The sequence below is a fragment of the Pristiophorus japonicus genome, chromosome 2, assembly GCF_044704955.1.
Source record: "Pristiophorus japonicus isolate sPriJap1 chromosome 2, sPriJap1.hap1, whole genome shotgun sequence".
In the NCBI taxonomy this organism is placed as follows: Eukaryota; Metazoa; Chordata; class Chondrichthyes; family Pristiophoridae; genus Pristiophorus; species Pristiophorus japonicus.
Genome location: NC_091978.1, coordinates 50,667,524 through 50,688,828, shown reverse-complemented (window position 1 = coordinate 50,688,828; position 21,305 = coordinate 50,667,524). Strand labels below are relative to the sequence as shown.

General features: G+C 47.9%; 1 protein-coding gene across 1 annotated transcript; it reads right to left on the bottom strand.

Moving 5' to 3' along the window:
• Positions 1-6,361: 6,361 nt before the first annotated feature.
• On the bottom strand, positions 6,362-14,386 carry LOC139237913 (zinc finger protein 271-like). Its single transcript, XM_070867207.1, has 2 exons — positions 14,260-14,386; positions 6,362-7,996 (listed from the first exon to the last, which is right to left on the bottom strand). Exon 2 carries the CDS (start codon positions 7,901-7,903, stop codon positions 6,530-6,532), a length of 1,374 nt encoding a protein of 457 aa, XP_070723308.1. The 5' UTR covers positions 7,904-7,996; positions 14,260-14,386; the 3' UTR covers positions 6,362-6,529.
• Between the last annotated feature and the right edge of the window lie 6,919 nt (positions 14,387-21,305).

Sequence of the window (21,305 nt, the reverse complement as noted above, 5' to 3'; positions counted from 1 at the left end):
GTCCCCTGATTCTGGACTTCCCCAACATCGGGAACATCCTTCCTGTATCTAACCTGTCCAGTCCCGTCAGAATTTTATGTTTGTATGAGATCTTCTCTCATCTTTCTAAACTCCAGTGAATACAGATCCAGTCTCTCCTCATATGTCAGTCCTGCCATCCCGGGAATCATTCTAGTGAACCTTCACTGCACTCCCTCAATAACAATAACGTCCTTCCTCAGATTAGGAGACCAAAACTGAACACAATATTCCAGGTGAGACCTCACCAAGGCCCTGTACAACTGTAGTAAGGCCTCCCTGCTCCTATACGCAAATCCCCTAGCTATGAAGGCCAACATACCATTTGCCTTCTTCACCGCCTGCTGTACCTGCTTGCCAACTTTCAATCACTGATGTACCATGACACCCAGGTCTCGTTGCACCTCCCCTTTTCCTAATCTGCTGCCATTCAGATAATATTCTGCCTTCGTGTTTTTGCCACCAAAGTGGATAACCTCACATTTATCCACATGATACTGCATCTGCCATGCATTTGCCCACTCACCTAACCTGTCCAGGCTAATGGGACTCAAGGTAGAAAAGTCCCCTGGTCCTGATGAAATGCATCCCAGGGTATTAAAAGAGATGGCGGAAGTTATAGCAGATGCATTCGTTATAATCTACCAAAATTCTCTGGACTCTGGGGAGGTACCAGTGGATTGGAAAGCAGCTAATGTAACGCCTCTGTTTAAAAAAGGGGGCAGACAAAAGGCAGGTAACTATAGGCCGGTTAGTTTAACATCTGTAGTGGGGAAAATGCTTGAAGCTATCATTAAGGAAGATATAGCGGGACATCTAGATAGGAATAGTGCAATCAAGCAGACGCAACATGGATTCATAAAGGGGAAATCATGTTTAACTAATTTACTGGAATTCTTTGAAGATATAACGAGCATGGTGGATAGAGGTGTACCGATGGATGTGGTGTATTTAGATTTCCAAAAGTCATTCGATAAGGTGCCACACAAAAGGTTACTGCAGAAGATAAAGGTACGCGGAGTCAGCGGAAATGTATTAGCATGGATAGAGAATTGGCTGGCTAACAGAAGGCAGAGAGTTGGGATAAATGGGTCCTTTTCAGGTTGGAAATCGGTGGTTAGTGGTGTGCCACAGGGATCGTGCTGGGACCACAATTGTTTACAATATACATAGATGACCTGGAGGAGGGGACAGAGTGTAGTGTAACAAAATTTGCAGATGACACAAAGATTAGTGGGGAAGTGGGTTGTGTAGAGGACACAGAGAGGCTGCAAAGAGATTTAGATAGGTTAAGCGAATGGGCTAAGGTTTGGCAGATGGAATACAATGTCGGAAAATGTGAGGTCGTCCACCTTGGAAAAAAAAACAGTAAAAGGGAATGTTATTTGAATGGGGGGAAATTACAACATGCTGAGGTGCAGAGGGACCTGGGGGTCCTTGTGCATGAATCCCAAAAAGTTAGTTTGCAGGTACAGCAGGTAATTAGGAAGGCGAATGGAACGTTGGCCTTCATTGCGCGAGGGATGGAGTACAAAAGCAGGGAGGTCCTGCTGCAACTGTACAGGGTATTGGTGAGGCCACACCTGGAGTATTGCGTGCAGTTTTGGTCACCTTACTTAAGGAAGGATATACCGTATATACTCGCGTATCATGCGACTTTTGAAGACCTAAATTGTAACCTAAATTTGGAGGGTAGTATGATACGCAAGATACAAAATTTGCGGGTGTGAAGTGCTGGCCAAGATTAGGCTGTTAGGCAGTAAACACACAAATGCCCATTTTTCTTGTTTCTCGTAAAGCATAAAGTCTTATTTTAGATCGTGTTATAATATAACCATTTTCTCGATTTTCGGACACCCACTTTGATACTTTATCTTCTAAATGCGGCCAATGACATTTCGACCCGTGATTTGCGTATTTATAGGAAGGAGTTTCCTTCAATTTTTCTTTTTGTTTTCTCCAGTTTCGGACACAGCTTTCTCCGACACCAAACAGCTTTGCAGCTTTAACGTTGTTGCTTTGTTCCGCTTCGGCAACAACTTGCAGCTTAAATTTGGCAGTATATTTCTTCGCAGATCTTTTCTCCATAGTGGCTAAGGGTAGAATGTAAAAATATATTTGTCATAGTTTACTACCTTAGATGAGATTTGGAACGAAATACGGTAACTGTTTATTATCATAATGAGAAACAGCAAAACAGCTGTTTCTCATTCGGTTGTTTACGGCGGAAGAGTTGTTTCATGATTCGGTTGTTAAGGTCTGTATTCGATCGTTGTTATGTGTTAGGGTACTTGTTACATGTTGGGTACTTGTTAAACTTGTTTGAAAGCCTAGCCTAGTGTCATCTGGTATCTCAAAAAAGTGACTCGCATGATACATAAGATATATGATAAAATCATGTTTTGGGGACGAAAATTTAGGGGTCGCATGATACGTGAGATCGTAGGATACGCGAGTATATACGGTACTAGTCTTGGAGGGGGTACAGAGACGATTCACGAGGCTGATTCCGGAGATGATGGGGTTACCTTATGATGATAGATTGAGTAGACTAAGTCTTTACTCGTTGGAGTTCAGAAGGATGAGGGGTGATCTTATAGAAACATTTAAAATAATGAAAGGGATAGACAAGATAGAGGCAAAGAGGTTGTTTCCACTGGTAGGGGAGACTAGAACTAGGGGGCACAGCCTCAAAATACGGGGGAGCCAATTTAAAACCGAGTTGAGAAGGAATTTCTTCTCCCAGAGGGTTGTGAATCTGTGGAATTCTCTGCCCAAGGAAGCAGTTGAGGCTAGCTCATTGAATGTATTCAAATCACAGATAGATAAATTTTTAACCAATAAGGGAATTAAGGGGTATGGGGAGCGGGCGGGTAAGTGGAGCTGAGTCCACGGCCAGATCAGCCATGATCTTTTTGAATGGCGGAGCAGGCTCGAGGGGCTAGATGGCCTACTCCTGTTCCTAATTCTTATGTTCTTATGTCCAATTCACCCTGCAGCCTCTTAGCATCCTCCTCACAGCTCACACCGTTACCCAGCTTAGTGTCACCTGCAAACTTAGAGATAGTACACTCAATTCCTTCATCTAAATCATTAATGTATATTGTAAATAGTTGGGGTCCCAGCACTGAGCCCTGTGGCACCCGAGTCACTGCCTGCCATTCTGAAAAGGATCCATTTATCCCAACTCTCTGCTTCCTGTCTGCCAACCAGTTCTCTATCCATGTCAGTACATTACCCCCAATACCATGTGCTTTAATTTTGCACATCAATCTCTTATGTGGGACCTTGTCAAAAGCCTTTTCAAAGTCCAAATACACCACATCCATTGGTTCTCTCTTGTCAACTCTACTAGTTACATTCTCAAAAAATTCGAGAAGATTTGTCAAGCATGATTTCCCTTTCATAAATCCATGCTGACTTGGACCGATCCTGTCACTGCTTTCCAAATGTGCGATTTCATCTTTAATAATTGATTCCAACATTTTCCCCACTACTGATGTCAAGCTAACCTGTCTATAATTCCCCGTTTTCTCTCTCCCTCCTTTTTTAAAAAATGGTGTTACATTAGCTACCCTCCAGTCCATAGGAACTGATCCAGAGTCAATAGACTGTTGGAAAATGATCACTATTTCTAGGGCCACTTCCTTAAGTACTCTGGGATACAGACTATCAGGCCCCGGGGATTTATCGGCCTTCAATCCCATCAATTTCACTAACACAATTTCCCGCCCAATAAGGATTTGCTTCAGTTCCTCCTTCTCACTCGACCCTCGGTCCCCTAGTATTTACAAAAGGTTATTTGTGTCTTCCTTCGTGAAGACAGAACCAAAGTAGTTGTTCAATTGGTCTGCAATTTCTTTGTGCCCCATTTTAAATTCAGCTGATTCTGACTGCAAGGATCCTGTGTTTGTCTTCACTAATCTTTTTCTCTTCACATATTTATAGAAGCTTTTGCAGTCAGTTTTTATGTTCCCAACAAGCTTCCTCTCATACTCTTATTTCCCCCCTCCTAATTAAACCCTTTGTCCTCCTCTGCTGTATTATAAAATTCTCCCAGTCCTCAGGTTTGCTGCTTTTTCTGGCCAATTTATATGCCTCTTCCTTGGATTTAACACTATCCTTAATTTCCCTTGTTAGCCACGGTTGAGCCACCTTCCCCGTTTTATTTTTACTCCAGACAGGGATGTACAATTGTTGAAGTGCATCCATGTGATCTTTAAATGTTTGCCATTACTTATCCACCATCAACCCTTCAAGTATCATTCGCCAGTCTATTCTAGCCAATTCACATCTCATACCATCGAAATTACCTTTCCTTAAGTTCAGGACCCTCATCTCTGAATTAACTGTGTCACTCGCCATCTTAATAAAGAATTCTATCATATTATGGTCACTCTTCCCCAAGGGGCCTCGCACAACAAGATTGCTGAATTAGTCCTTTCTCATTACACACCAGTCTACGATGGCCAGCCCTCGAGTTGGTTCCTTGACATACTAGTTTAGAAAACCATCCCTAATACACTCCAGGAAATCCTCCTCCACCGCATTGCTACCAGTTTGGTTAGCCCAATCAATATGTAGATTAAAGTCGCCCATGATAACTGCTGTAACTTTATTGCATGCATCCCTAATTTCTTGTTTGATGCTGTCCCCAACCCCACTACTACTGTTTGGTGGCCTGTGCACAACTCCAACTAGCATTTTCTGCCCTTTGGTATTCCATAGCTGCACCCATACCAATTCCCCATTATCCAAGCTAATGTTCTTTCTTACTATTGCGTTAATTTCCTCTTGAACCAGCAACGCCACCCCGCCTCCTTTTCCTGTCTATCCTTCCTGAATGTTGAGTTGCCAACCTTGGTCACCCTGATGCCATGTCTCCGTGATGCCAATTGTATCATATTCGTTACTTGCAGTTAATTCGTCCACCTTATTACAAATACTCCTCGCATTGAGGCACAGAGCCTTCAGGCTTGTCTTTTTAACACACTTTGCCCCTTTAGAATTTTGCTGTAATGTGGCCCTTTTTGCTTTGGGTTTCTCTGCCCTCCACTTTTACTTTTCTTCTTTCTATCTTTTGCTTCTGCCCCCATTCTACTTCCTCTGTCTCCCTGCATAGGTTCCCATCGCCCTGCCATATTAGTTTAACCCCTCCCCAACAGCACTAGCAAACACTCCCCCTAGGACATTGCTTCCGGCCAACATGATTATCCACCAGATGCTTGAGATTGGGGAATAAACAAAATGAATCAGTAAATTATACAGAAATCTGGGTCGTCAGCCATGGTGCGAAGTACGCTGGCCGCCACTTTTCCGTTAATAACTCACATCTCAGGCCTCAAGTTCAGGCCCGTTATTCTGACAGAAACTTACGTGGCCTCATTTTTTTGTGTGTCCTACCAGCTGCTAATGGCTTTAATAAGCTGGAAAGAGGTCAGAAACACCTCTAGTAAGGCATCAAAACTCCCTTAACTCCAATCCTCTGATTTCTGATTTGTTGCAATCTTTCAATCCATTCTGCTGCCTGGCCCTTCACCCCACATAGCCTGACCTTGGTCATCTTGTCGATCTTACACACGGTTATGGATAGCAAACTGGTTACAAAACAGAAAATAAAGAGTAACGGTTAGGAGTAGCTACTCAGATTGGTAAAAAGTTGGAAGTGGTGTTCCACAGGGATTGGTGCTGGGACCACTGTTGTTCACCATTTACATAAACAATTTCAACTTGGGAATCGGAAGTACAATTTCAAAATTTATCACTGAAACAAAATTGGGAGGTAGAGTTAATACTGAGGAAAACTTTGACAAAATGCAACAAGACATTAATAAACTTGCAGAATGGGCGTGTAATAATCAAATGAATTTCAGTATAGATCAGTGTGAGGTGGTGTGTTTTCTTAAGAATAAGAAGGAGGCCAGACATTGCTTGGAAAATAAGAGTCAAATGGGATAGAGGAGCAAAGGGATCTGGGGGTACAGATACACAAATCACTAAAAATAGCGACGCGGTTTAATACGGCCATGAAAAAAGCAAACAAAGCACTGGGGTTCATTTGTAAAGGAGCCTTCTGTTCCGTGGTTCAGAGCTCCTAGGCACGGAAGAGCGTGGCTGGGACACATTTCTTACACACCTCAGGATTAACCCGCATGGCGACTTTGCTGTCAGTGAAGAGACGAAAAAGACCAAAGTGCCGTTTGTCCCTCTCAATGTGGCCCTGAAGGACTGTGTCCAGGCTGAAGTTCTGTTCCTGCCGTACGATCCTCCCTCCAGATTATCCTTTGAGCTCCAGGCAGGTCATGCTAAACATTCAGGTGGGAAAGACTAAAATCTACAGTAATGTGTTTAAAACAAAGCTGATTTATTTCACATTTAATCAGAACATTAAACTCCAGCCCAGTTATAGGAGTCGACATCAGCAGAAACAAACCCTAACTGTAAGAACGAACATGGTTCCGTCCTGGATGTGATTAACAGCAACAATTACAGCAGAATCTGACCCCTGCAATCACATGTGAACTCGCTGGTGTGTCAGCAGATAGGATAAATGAGTAAATCCCTTCCCACAAACGGAACAGGTGAATGGCCTCTCCCCAGTATGAACTCGCTGGTGTATCAGAAGGTCGGATGACTGAGTGAATCCCTTCCCACACTCAGAGCAGGTGAATGACCTTTCCTCAGTGTGAGTGCGCTGGTGTACAGTGAGTTCAGATGTTCGTCTGAACCCATTCCCGCAGTGAGAGCATCTGAATGGTCTCTCGTCAGTGTGAACACGTTGATGGCCTGTCAGTTCGCCAGAACTTTTATAGCACTTCCCACAGTCCAGGCATTTAAAAGGTCTCTCGTCGCTGTGAACACGCTGGTGATTCAGCAGGGTGGATGACTGCGTGAATCCTTTCCCACACACGGAGCAGGTGAATGGCCTCTCCCCAGTGTGAACTCGTTGGTGTCTCAGCAGATGCTTTTTGCTTTTAAATAGCTTCTCACAGTCAGAACAATTAAAAGGTCTCTCATCAGTGTGAACATGCTGGTGTGTGAGCAGGTGGGATGAACGAGTGAATCCCTTCCCACACTCGGAGCAGGTGAATGGCCTCTCCCCGGTGTGAACTCGCTGGTGTATCCGAAGATCGGATGACTGAGTGAATCCCCTCCCACATTCAGAGCAGGTGAACGGCCTCTCCCCAGTGTGAACTCGCTGGTGTATCCGAAGGTCGGATGACTGAGTGAATCCCTTTTCACACACGGAGCAGATGAACGGCTTCTCCCCAGTGTGAGTGCGCTGGTGTGCAATGAGTTCGGATGTTCGTCTGAACCCAGTCCCGCAGTGAGAGCACCTGAAGGGTCTCTCGTCAGTGTGAACACGTTGATGGCTTGTCAGTTCCCCAGAACTTTTATAGCAATTCCCACAGTCCGGGCATTTAAAAGGTCTCTCGTTACTGTGAACTCGCTGGTGATTCAGCAGGGTGGATGACTGAGTGAATCCCTTCCCACACACTGAGCAGGTGAATGGCCTCTCCCCAGTGTGAACTCGCTGGTGTTTTAGCAGGTCTTTTTTGCTTTTAAAGCTCTTCTCACAGTCGGAACATTTAAAAGGTCTGTTATCAGTGTGAACATGCTGGTGTCTCAGTAGGTGGGATGACTGAGTGAATCCCTTCTCACACACAGGACAGGTGTACAGACTCTCCCCTGTGTGAACGTGCTGGTGTCTCAGTAGGTGGGATGAATTAGTGAAACCCTTCCCACACTCAAAACAGATAAACAGCCGTTCCCCAGTGTGACTGCGCTTGTGTCTCGACAGGCCAGATGATTGGCTGAAGCCTCGGCCACACACAGAACACGTGTACGGTTTCTCCCCACTGTGAACGGTGCTTTTTGCTTCCATATTCAGAGGCTGATGATATTCAGGTAATGATGAATCGAATGACTGTCAGATCTTGATGTGATGTTTGGTTTGAGCTTCCCGTCTGCTAATACCCTGCAAAATGAATTTAAAACAGGAAAAAGGGAAAGTGAGAGAAAACCCACAAAAAAAAGAGAGAGGTTGTGAAATTGAGTCTAAATTAATCTGGTCATTTGTGGGGCCGGCACTAGACAAAAGTGACCATGAAAGCTGCGAGATTGTCGTAAAAACCGAACAAGTTCAATAATGTCCTTCAGGGAAGGGAATCTGCCAGCTGGGCCGACACCAGACTCTGGCCTCTATGGGAGGAGAGAGAGAGAGAGAGAGAGAGAGAGAGAGGGAAGTTGGAGTGGGAGGGGACTTTATATATCTGCAACAGGACCAGAACTTTGACAGAATCTACAAAACACGCAACCTCCACCACCCAGAAGGACAAGGGCAGCTGTTGTATGGGAGCACCATCATCTCCAAGTTCCCCTCCAAATCACACACCATCCTGACTTGGACATATAATCGCCATTCCTTCATCGTCACGGAGTCAAAATGCTGGAACTCCCTCCCTAACAGCACTGTGGGAGTACCTTCACCACACCGACTGCAGCAGTTCAAGTTGGCGGCTCACCACCACCTTCTCAAGGGCAATTAGTGATGGGCAATAAATGCTTGCCAGCAACGCCCACATCCCGGAAGGAATTTAAAAAAAATGTGTATGTAAAATGGGCTAAAGGCCTCTTCAGATATACTTGTTGATAAAACCATAATCTTACATTGTGCGGCCAGTGTCTGTTTAACAAACTAATCTCCCCCAGAATCCACCTCCATTAACAGTCCTACATGGGAAATTGTTGGTTTGACTGGGCTCAGAAGTACTGGTGGTTAAACCCAGCAGCTTCTCCTCCATCCCCACTCCAGCTCCAGCTCAAACTGATGCAGCAAACAGAGCCACACAGGTGGCCAGGGACTGACTTCCGTATCCAGCGCCCACCCCAATACACAACGGCCCGGAATTGCTCGCTTTTGTGTTTCCAGGTTCGGTTCTGTGAGCAACACAGGCAATACAACAAAAGCAAAATACTGCGGGTGGGCGGGAGATTAATAAACCGTGGGTAGGCTGCGCCATACGGGTTATAAAGCTGGAGAACGGCCTCAGGCCCAGACGTGATCCCGCAGCCCGGTCTGTGTTCCACCGGACAGCGGCTGTAAGGCTTTTTCTTGGTGATTTTCTCTCCAGGTCATTGGGACCCTGAAGCCCCGCCCACTCTTTGTTCTGTACTACGATACAGGCCGCCATCTTGGTGGAGGAAAGACAGAACGGTCCCACGTGCAGCATGGTGCATGCATGGCCATCTTGGTACAGAATGAAGAGTGGGCGGGGTTTCAGGGTCCCAGTGACCTGGAGAGAAAATCATTGACTCATTGATTTTATTCTCACTCTGCACGCAGCGGGTGTAGAACTGAACCCAACTAGAGCAGAGGGAGGGAGAAAACTGGGAGTGGAGGACAGAAATGTTGCTGATGGTGAGATGGGTTTGAATTTCAGCACAGGGAGAAGGGAGAGTGTGTGGGACGGGGATTTACAACTTCGGGGGAACAATAGAGGAAAGAATGTTCCATAGAAACTAGAATTGTCTGTTCTGAATTTCTATCCTGTACTTACAATGATGACTTTTATGAACTCGTTTTACAGCGTGTTAGAAGGGGAGGATTTGCAGATGGGAAACTCAAACCAAACATCACAACAAGATCTGACAGAGTCACTTGGTTAATCAGGACCTGAATATCATCGGCCTTTGAATTTGGAAGGAGAAATATTTGCCTGTTCTGTATGTGCGAAAAGATTTCAGTGTGACTAGAAAAGCACCGAGACACACATAATGTTGCAGTGCACTGAAATAAAAGTATGTTTCTTGCAAGGTTTTACACTGTGAAAATTCTGATGGATAAAGAATGTGGATAATGGAGATCCCTTGTGTAAATAATTACGGAATCAGTCTCCTTATCATACACAGAGGGATCTTTACTCAGTCTCTAACCCGTGCTGTACCTGCCCTGCGAGTGTTTGATGGGGATGTGTAGAGGGAGCTTTACGCTGTATCTAACATTATCCATCCCTCACCCACCGGTTCCCGGTTTCTCCTGTTTCGTTCTGGCCCGAAGTTCAACAAAGCAGCCCCACGGCAAACTCCAGGACAAGGAGTGAGTCAGGGAGAGTCTGCAAACAAATGCAAATTGGGGACTAGTAGAGGGGAGCCACTCACCAAAATTACAGAGGGAAAGCTTGTAACAAAGGACAGAGTATTAGAAAGAGTAGTAGAGCCAGAGTCAGCAACTTCAGGGGAAGGGAGGAGAGTAGAACCAATGAATGTAGAACTGAACCCAACCATAAGAACATAACATAAGAATTAGGAACAGGAGTAGGCCATCTAGCCCCTCGAGCCTGCTCCGCCATTCAACAAGATCATGGCTGATCTGGCCGTGGACTCAGCTCCACTTACCCGCCCACTCCCCATAACCCTTAATTCCCTTATTGGTTAAAAATCTATCTATCTGTGACTTGAATACATTCAATGAGCTAGCCTCAACTGCTTCCTTGGGCAGAGAATTCCACAGATTCACAACCCTCTGGGAGAAGAAATTCCTTCTCAACTCGGTTTTAAATTGGCTCCCCCGTATTTTGAGGCTGTGCCCCCTGGTTCTAGTCTCCCCTACCAGTGGAAACAACCTCTCTGCCTCTATCTTGTCTATCCCTTTCATTATTTTAAATGTTTCTATAAGATCACCCCTCATCCTTCTGCACTCCAACGAGTAAAGACCCAGTCTACTCAATCTATCATCATAAGGTAACCCCCTCATCTCCGGAATCAGCCGAGTGAATCGTCTCTGTACCCCCTCCAAAGCTAGTATATCTTTCCTTAAGTAAGGTGACCAAAACTGCACGCAGTACTCCAGGTGCGGCCTCACCAATACCCTATACAGTTGCAGAAGGACCTCCCTGCTTTTGTACTCCATCCCTCTCGCAATGAAGGCCAACATTCCATTCGCCTTCCCGATTACCTGTTGCACCTGCAAACTAACTTTTTGGGATTCATGCACAAGGACCCACAGGTCCCTCTGCACCGCAGCATGTTGTAATTTCTCCCTATTCAAATAATATTCCCTTTTACTGTTTTTTTTCCCCCAAGGTGGATGACCTCACACTTTCCGACATTGTATTCCATCTAACCAGAGTCAGTACCTTTAAGGGAGGGGAACCATTGAGTGTAGAACTGAACCCAGCCAGAATCAGCACCTTCGGGGAGGGGAGGGGAACCAGTGAGTGTAGAACTGAACCAACCAGAGTCAGCACCTTCAGGGGAGGGGAGGGGAGGAACCAGTGAGTGTAGAACTGAACCCAGCCCAAGTCAGGGAAGAAAACTGGGAGAAGAGATGGGGCGATGGATTTTGATTTCAGTACAGGGAGAAGGGAGTGTGTGGGACGGGAAGTTACAACTTTCAGAAAAGTGTACGATTTCTCCCCGCTGTGAATGGTGTGATGTTTTTTTCAGGCTGTGTAACTGGTTAAAGCTCTTTCCACAGTCAGTGCACTGGAACACTCTCACTCGGGTGTGTGTGTCTCGGTGCTTTTCCAGTCACACTGATGTTTGAAATCTTTCCCCACAGACAGAACAGACAAACATTTCTCCTTCCACATTCAAATGCCGGTGATATTCAGGTCCTGATGAATGGAGTGACTCTGTCAGATCTTGATGTGATGTTGGGTTTGAGTTTCCCGTCTGTAAATCCTCCCCTTCTAATACCCTGTAAAAGAGTTTACAAAAGTCATCACTATTAAGTCCAGGATAGAAATTCAAAACAGACAATTCTAGCTTCTATGGAATATTTTTTCCTCTTTTCTTCCCACAAACATGTGATCCAATCAAATTAAAAGAAGCCAAAATAAACAAAAGCAAAGGGAATCTTCACAACTAAAGCAGAATGTTGTTCCCAGTGTCTATGAGACACTCCGTACCCTGAGGTGCCACCGATCACGGAAGGCACCAAGCGAACCAGTGGACACCGCATGCTCCCTCTCCAGAGCCATCCGGGCACTGGCAAGACAAAAGGCGACAAGAATTAGGCGCAGGAATCGGCCATTCAACCCCTCGAGCCTGCTCTGCTATTCAATGAGATCATGGCTGATCTTCAACCTTAACTCCACTTTCCCACCCTATCTCTATATCCCTTGATTTCCCAGAGTCCAAAAATCTATCTATCTCAGCCTTGAATATACTCAATAACTCAGCAGCCACAGTCCTTTGGGGTAGAGAATTCCAAAGATTCACAACCCTCAGTGAAGAAATTCCTTCCCATCACAGTCTTATATGGCCATCCCCTTATCCTGAGGCTATGCCCCCTAGTTCTAGGTTCTCCAGCAAGGAGAAACAACCTCTCAGCATCCACCGTCAATCCCCATCAGAATCTTATATGTTTCAATGAAATCATTTCTCATTCTTCTAAACTCTAGAGATTACAGGCCGAGACTATTCAATCTCTTCTCATAGGACAATCACCCCATCCCAGGAATCAATCTGGGTGAACCTTCATTGTACTCCCTCTAAGGCAAGTATATCCTCCCTCAGATAAGGGGACCACAACTGTGCACAGTACTCCAGATGTGGTCTCAGCAAGGCCCCGAAGAAAACGCTCTACTCCAAACTCCTACATGGCAGGCGAGCCCCACGTGGGCAGAGGAAATGTTTCAAGGTCACCCTCGAAGACTCCTTGATAAAGTGCAACATCCCCACCAGCATCTGGGAATCCCTGGCCCAAGACCGCCCTAAGTGGAGGAAGAGCATCCCGGGGGGGGGGGGGGGGGGGGGGAGGGGAGTGCTGAGCACCTCGAGTCTCGTCGCCGAGAGCGTGCAGAAACCAGGCGCAGACGGCGGAAGGAGCATGCGGCAAACCAGACTCCCCACCCACCCTTTCCTTCAGCGACTGTCTGTCCCACCTATGACAGAGACTGTAATTCCTGTATTGAACTGTACAGTCACCTGGGTACTCACTTTGAGAGTGGAAGCAAGTCTTCCTCGAGTTTGAAGGACTGCCTATAATGATGATGTTGTACAATAATAGCAAGACTCCTTTAGTTTTGCACTCCAACCACCTTGCAATAAATGCCAACATGCCTTCCTAAATTGCTTGCGAGGACACCTGAAGTACCCACATTAATAGTTTTACACCATTTAATATTTTTTTCTATTCATTCTACCAAAGTGAATAATCTCACATTTCCCCACATTCTACTCCATCTACCACCTTATTGGCCACTCATTTAAACTGTCTATATCCCTTTGCAGGCTCTTTGTGTCTCCTCACAGCGTACTTTCTCACCTAGCTTTGTATCATCAGCAAACTGGGATATATTACACTTGGTCCCTTCATCAAAGTCATTAATATAGATTGTAAATAGCTGAGGCCAAAGCACTAGCACCTCACTAGTTACAGCCTGCCAACCGAAAAATGGCCCATTTATCCCGATTCTGTTTTTTGTCCGTTAACCAATCCTCTATTAATGCTAATATACTACTTCCAACTCCATGAGTTCTTACCTTACATAGCAATCTTTTATGTGGCATCATAGCAAATGCCTTTTGGAAATTCAAAAGTATTATATTCACTTGTTCCCCTTCATCCACTCTACTATTTACATCCTCAAAAAACTCTAATAAATTTTTTGAACACGATTTCCCTTTCATAAAACCTTGTTTACTCTGCCTAACCATACCATGATTTTCTAAGTGCCCTGTTACCACTTCTTTAGTAATAGATTCCAGCATTTTCCCAAGGACTGATGTCAGTCTAACTGGCCTGTAGTTCCCCGTTTTCTCTCTCCCTCCTTTCTTGACCATGGAAGAGAGACAGGGAGACAGAGTGACCTCCACTCATCCTGGACCTACAAATTGCTGTTTTAGCCAGGCCCAAGAGCAGGTCCAGGAGAAGATCCTACCACCCCCCAACCCCACCGGGTGGCGAAAGATTAAGAGAGAGGGGCTAAAGTGTAACCAAGAATTGTGCAGGGCTGCAACCTCTCCCACTGAATATATACATGGCCCGTGGACTCCTCTAGGCCGCAAACATGGGTGACGGTGATTAAAAACCCATTGCCCAGGATGCTCCATCTCCCGGGCACTGGGGCCCGGTTGGGAACAGAGACCCAAAGCCCCGCCCACTCTCGAGTCCTGACCAAGATGGCCGCGCATGCGCTCTGATCCCCTGTCCAAGATGGCGGCCAGTGACCCCGATTACCCGGGCCTGTCACGGCGGTGCAAACACGGGGCCTGTGGGCACTTATTCTGTACCTGAGGCCTACACCGGGTGTTTATAAAAAAATTCCAGCCCAGTCGCGGGTCCAATTCCTCGCCAGCACCCACAATCTCCTACCGCCTTCCGGAACCATCTTTTCCACCGAAGTCTGTCTCCTCCGCCCGCGCATGCTCAGTGAGGAAGATCCGGACTCAGCCCCGCCCCTCGCTCACACCAATTGGTTGGATGACCAACCGCCCGCTCGGTCCTCCCGCCCCGCTCATCCTATTGGTCCGGAGCTGCCGCCAATCACTCTGGCAGTGTGAGCTGAGCATGCGCAGGCGGCGTTTGTTCCGAGCTGGGCGGCAGCTGTGGGGCTTTCTCCCGGTGACAGGCCCGGGTTAACGGCCGCCATCTTGAGGCGCTCAGAGTGCATCGGGCGCATGCGCGCCCCCCTTGAGCAGGAACCAGGAGGAGAGAATGTTGTGAATTTCTATCCTGGACTCTCAGTGATGGCTTTTGTAAACTTCTGTTACAGGCTGTGAGAGGGGCAGCATTTACAGACCGCAAACTCAAACCAAACATCACATCCAGACCTGACAGTCACTCCATTCATCAGGACCTGAATATCATCGGCCTTTGAATGTGGAAGGAGAAATGTTTGTTCTCTCTGTGGAAAAGATTTCAAACATCAGTGTGACTGGAAAAAGCACCGAGACACATGTTAGAGAGCATGGTTGGAATATGTTCTCTATCCTAACACTGAAATTAATCAAAACAAGATTTATAGTGTCCAGGCATGAATTGAAAATTCCATTGGTCTAAGTGTCAGCTTGGCTGAATTGGTAGTGCTCTCACCTATGAGTCAGAAGTTGTAGGTTCAAGCCTCACTCCAAGACTTCTACTCATATTGTAGGAAATACAGGTGCCATTCTTCCAATAAAACACTAACCGGAGCACCTGTATGCCTTTTCAGGTGGATGTTGAAGATCCCATGGCACTATTCTCAATGTCCTAGCCATCATATCTCTCATATCCAGCACCATCAAAATCAAATCATTTATTTCATCATTGCTGTTTGTAGGAATTTGTGCACAAAATGGCTGCCATGTTCATCTGCATGGCAACAGTGATTACAGTTCAAAGTAATATGTGTGAAACATTTTGGCACATCTCAAGAGATGTGATGAGGTGCTATTTAAATGCATGCTATTTTTTTTTTTTAAATGTGGTTTTGCAGCATGCTGGACCTCTAATGAATAAGCAATACAAGCAGATGCCCGAGTTATACTACCAATTTTGCATTGATACGAACCCAAAACAGTTTGCAGCAACAGGAGAGTAGTAATATAATGACATGATCTGTAAAACTTGAAAAGCAGTTGCTTAAAAAAAAAATCAGATTTTGGGCCAGCTATACCAGTGATTTTAAATTTGCAACTCCTAACACGAAAGGAATCTTATGAAACCTGAATACTTACAAGTGTGTCTAGCCAGGGAATAATTGGAGCCCCCACTGGTCAGTCCGAAGCCCTCTGGGACCTGATTGGTGCTACGAGTTCTGGTTGGCAGCTTTGGAGGTTCAATCTCAGCACCAAATTCTGCTCCAATGACACCCAGAAGGACAATGGCTGTAGCCTGTTTATGGCATCCTCGTAAGATGACAACGATTTCTTCATATGTACAAGAAAACCTGGCAAACAGCCTAAAATACAAAACAAAGAAAATACTGTTAAGTATGTTAATCAAGACACCATGTGGCACTAATCCCAATGGAAAATGTGCACAAACTCCTTTAAAAGAAGTTCCACCCTCAAATTTGAAGAGATAGTTCTTCTCTGATTTGCACTGAAGCATTCTCCAGTTACACTCTTTCAGGCTACAAATATTTCTGGAAAGGGCCAATTATCAGCATGACGCACACAAAGCTTGACAAAGAATTGCGATTGACTGTTATTAGCGATGTATTAGCATGGATAGAGAATTGGCTGGTGAACAGAAAGCAGAGAGTAGGGATAAATGGGTCCTTTTGCAATTGTTATAATCTACCAAAATTCTCTGGACTCTGGAGAGGTACCAGCGGATTGGAGAGCAGCTAATGCAATGCCTCTGTTTAAAAAAGGGGGCAGGCAAAAGGCAGGTAACTATAGGCCGGTTAGTTTAACATCTGTCATGGGGAAAATGTTTGAAACTATCATTAAGGAAGAAATAGCGGGACATCTGGATAGGAATAGTGCAATCAAGCAGACGCAGCATGGATTCATGAAAGGGAAATCATGTTTAACTAACTTACTGGAATTCTTTGAGGATATAACGAGCATGGTGGATAGAGGTGTACCGATGGATGTGGTGTATTTAGATTTCCAAAAGGCATTCGATAAGGTGCCACACAAAAGGTTACTGCAGAAGATAAAGGTACGCGGAGTCAGAGGAAATGTATTAGCATGGATAGAGAATTGGCTGGCGAACAGAAAGCAGAGAGTCGGGATAAATGGGTCCTTTTCCAGTTGGAAATCAGTGGTTAGTGGTGTGCCACAGGGATCGGTGCTGGGACCACAACTGTTTACAATATACATAGATGATCTAGAGGAGGGGACAGAGTGTAGTGCAACAAAATTTGCAGATGACACTAAGATTAGTGGGAAAGCAGGTTGTGTAGAGGACTCAGAGGCTGCAAGGAGATTTGGATAGGTTAAACGAATGGGCTAAGGTTTGGCAGATGGAATACAATGTCGGAAAGTGTGAGGTCATCCACCTTGGGGAAAAAAACAGTAAAAGGGAATATTATTTGAATGGGGAGAAATTACAACATGCTGCGGTGCAGAGGGACCTGGGGTCCTTGTGCATGAAACTCTTTTGGAGTTTACCTGTAAAACATAAACATTAATCCGTGCCCCCCGACCTGGATGACACACCAGACATTTACAAGGCCCTTTTTTTTTCCTTTTTTTTCGTTTTTTTTTTCCTTTTTTGTGGGGGTTTTTTTTTTGGGCACTAATATCACATTTTTTTTTTCCTTCCAGTGCCCCCTATAAAAGGGGAGGGGGACACTAAAAGCACCGGCAATTAAAACAAATTAAACTTTAAAACGTAAAATCAAATTAAAATTTGGTCCTTGTGCATGAAACTCTTTTTGGATCCTTGTGCATGAAACTCTTTTTGGAGTTTATCTGAAAAACATAAAACATTAATCGGTGCCACCCGACCTGGATGACACACTAGACATTTACAAGGCCCCTTATTTTTTGTGGGGTTTTTATTGTGTTTGTCTTTTTTTGGTTTTTTTTTTTGGGCACTAAAATCACATTTTTTCCTCCAGTGCCCCCTATAAAAGGGGAGGGGGACACTAAAAGCACCGGCAATTAAAACAAATTAAACTTTAAAACGTAAAATCAAATTGAAATTTGGTTGCCGGGCGTGATGATGCACTCCAGTCCCTCCGGTGCCCACCTCTCGCGGAAGGCCGCGAGCGTACCGGTGGACACCGCGTGCTCCATCTCCAAGGACACCCTGGACCGGATGTAAGAGCGGAAGAGAGGCAGGCAGTCAGGTTGAACGACCTCCTCGACCGCCCGCTGCCTGGACCGGCTGATGGCACCCTTGGCCGTGCCCAGGAGCAGTCCTACGAGGAGGCCCTCGGACCTACCCGCTCCCCTCCGCACAGGGTGCCCAAAGATCAGGAGAGTGGGACTGAAGTGCAGCCAGAATTTCAGGAGCAGCCCCTTTAAATAATGAAACAGGGGCTGCAACCTCGTGCACTCAATAAAAACATGGAACACAGACTCCTCCAGACCGCAGAAATTGCAGGCGGCCTGGGAGTCCGTGAACCGGCTTAAAAATTTGTTGCATGGCACTGCTCCGTGCACCACCCTCCAGGCCAAGTCCCCGATGAATAGTGGGAGGACTCCCTCATAGAGTGCCCTCCATCGTGGACCCCCGCCTCCTCCGGACGGCAAGATGGTACACCATGGCGTGTCCGGACGGCCGGCGAGGATGGCAAAGTTGAGAGTGTGCAGGAGCAGCCCGTACAGGAAACCCCTCCGCGCGGAACTGAAAGGCACGGAGGTCCTTGTGCATGAAACTCTTTTTGGAGTTTACCTGCAAAACAAAAACATTAATCGGTGCCACCCGCCCTGGATGACACACCAGACATTTACAAGGCCCTCTTTTTTTCCTTTCTTTGGGTTTTTTTTTGGGCACTAAAATCAAATTTTCCTTTTTTCAGAGCCCCATATAAAAGGGGAGGGGGACACTAAAAGCACCGGCAATTAAAACAAATTAAACTTTAAAACGTAAAATCAAATTAAAATTTGGTTGCCGGGCGTGATGATGCACTCCAGTCCCTCCGGTGCCCACCTCTCGCGGAAGGCCGCGAGCGTACCGGTGGACACCGCGTGCTCTATCTCCAAGGACACCCTGGACCGGATGTAAGAGCGGAAGAGAGGCAGGCAGTCAGGTTGAACGACCCCCTCGACCGCCCGCTGCCTGGACCGGCTGATGGCACCCTTGGCCGTGCCCAGGAGCAGTCCTACGAGGAGGCCTTCGGACCTACCCGCTCCCCTCCGCACAGGGTGCCCAAAGATCAGGAGAGTGGGACTGAAGTGCAGCCAGAATTTCAGGAGCAGCCCCTTCATATAATGGAACAGGGGCTGCAACCTCGTGCATTCAATAAAAACATGGAACACGGACTCCTCCAGACCGCAGAAATTGCAGGCGGCCTGGGAGTCTGTGAACCGGCTTAAAAATTTATTGCACGGCACTGCTCCGTGCACCACCCTCCAGGCCAAGTCCCCGACAAATAGTGGGAGGACCCCTGCGTAGCGTGCCCTCCATCGGGGACCCCCGCCTTCTCCGGACGGCAGGATTGTACGCCATGGCGTGTCCGGACGGCAGGCGAGGATGGCAAAGTTGAGAGTGTGCAGGAGCAGCCCGTACAGGAAACCCCTCCACGCGGAACTGAAGGGCACGGAGGGGATTTCCCCGAGGCGGCTCAAGTTGTGAGGCGCCGGCCCCCGAGGGAGGTTCCGGGGTTTGGCGCCAATGAGGAATTCCGTCCGGACGGGGGTCAGTTCGGACGGGATCTCCCCACGTGCTTGAGCCTCCTCGATGCACCTAACGGAGTCAGGGCCCAGAGCTGTTTTTAGCGACTCGATGGCATCGGCCGCGTGGCGGACGTTGGCAGAATTTAGGCGCCGCGCCAGTGTGTCTGGCGCCATCCAGCCCGCTCCTCCGCCATCGAACAGGTCCCTGACCCTGGTCACCTCACCAGCCACAGCCCTCTCTTCCGACCGCCACATAAAACCTCGGTCCTGGAGGTACGGATTCCCGAGCAGCGGCTCCTGCAGGACGGCCGCCACTCCAGCTGGCGGAGAGCTGCGCTTGGTGGAGACTTTATTCCAGACCCTAATGAGGTCCCTGTAAAAGACAGGCAGCTCCCGGAGGGCGGTCCTGACACCCCCCAAGTTCACAAACAGGAGCTGCGTGTCGTAGTTGAGGTTGCGCTGCTGGCGGAAGAAATACGTCGCCGGAGCGCACCACCTAGGAGGGGGCTCGACGTAAAGGTATCTCTGCAGGGTCTGAAGACGGAAAGTCGCGAGCTGGGCGCTGACGCACACCAAGGACTGACCGCCCTCCTCAAGCGGGAGACTCAAGACCGCAGCAGAGACCCAGTGTTTCCTGTTGTTCCAGAAGAAGTCCACCAGCTTCTTCTGTATCTTGGCGACAAACGCAGGGGGAGGGGTCAAAGTGACCAGCCGGTACCACAACATTGCGGCCACCAGCTGGTTTATGACTAGCGCTCGACCCCTGTAGGACAGCACTCGGAGCAGTCCTGTCCAGCGCCCTAGGCGAGCGGCGACCTTGGCCTCTAGCTCCTGCCAGTTCGCCGGCCAGGCTCCCTCGTCGGGGCTAAGGTAGACTCCCAGATAGAGGAGATGGGTCGTGCTCCAGGCAAAAGGCCTGAGCTCCTCCGGCAGGGAGTCCACCCGCCACTGACCCACCAGGAGTCCGGAACATTTCTCCCAGTTGATCCTGGCGGAGGACGCGGCCGAGTAAATCTCCTGGCACTCACGCATCCTCCGCAGGTCAGCGGGATCCTCTATCGCGAGGAGCACGTCATCGGCATAAGCCGAGAGGACGACCTCCACGCCCGGCCCTTGCAGAGCCAGTCCCGTCAACCTCGTCCGCAAGAGGCGCAGGAAAGGCTCCACGCAAACGGCGTATAACTGGGCGGACATGGGGCATCCCTGGCGCACCCCTCTCCTAAAGCGAAGGGGCGCCGTCAAGGACCCGTTAACCTTAATCAGACACTCCGCGGCGGCGTACAAAAGTCGGATCCGGGCGACGAAATGCGTCCCGAACCCGAAAGCGTGCAGAGTTCCGATCAGATAGTCGTGATCCACCCTGTCGAACGCCTTCTCTTGGTCGAGGGATAGGAAGGCGACCGACAGACCAGCCTCCTGGGAACAATGGATGAGGTCCCGGACCAGATGGATGTTATCGTGGATTGTCCGGCCCGGGACCGTGTATGACTGGTCGGGGTGGATCATGTGGTCCAGCACGGCACCAAGGCGAGCAGACATCGCCCTGGCGAAGATTTTGTAGTCCGTGCTGAGGAGGCAGACCGGGCGCCAGTTCTTAAGGAGGCGGAGATCGCCCTTCTTAGGCAGCAGGACGATGACTGCCCTGCGCCAAGAGAGGGGCATCTCCCCGGTCGCCAGACTTTCCCCCAGGACCCGTGCGTAGTCGCTCCCCAGGACGTCCCAGAACGCCCTGTGGAACTCCACGGTCAGCCCGTCCAGCCCCGGGGATTTTCCCCCCGAGAGCCGGGCGAGGGCACCGGTCAGCTCCGCCAGGCTTAGCGGAGCTTCCAGATTTTCGGCGCCCTCCGGGCTGACCTTCGGCAGGTCCTCCCACAAAACTCTACGCGCTTCCCCGCTGGACGGATCCGGAGAGAACAGAGCCCCGTAATATTCACGGACCCTGTTGTTGACGCCCTCCGGATCCGAGACGAGAGAGCCGTCGTCGGCCAGCAGCGTCAAGAGCTGCTTACGGACACTCTGCCTTTTTTCCAGCGAGTAGAAGAAGGGGGAGCCGCGGTCCA

Coding starts and splice junctions, on each gene's coding strand:
- LOC139237913 (XM_070867207.1), bottom strand. CDS start 7,903: ATGGAAGCAAAAAGCACCGTTCACAGTGGGGAGAAACCGTACACGTGT.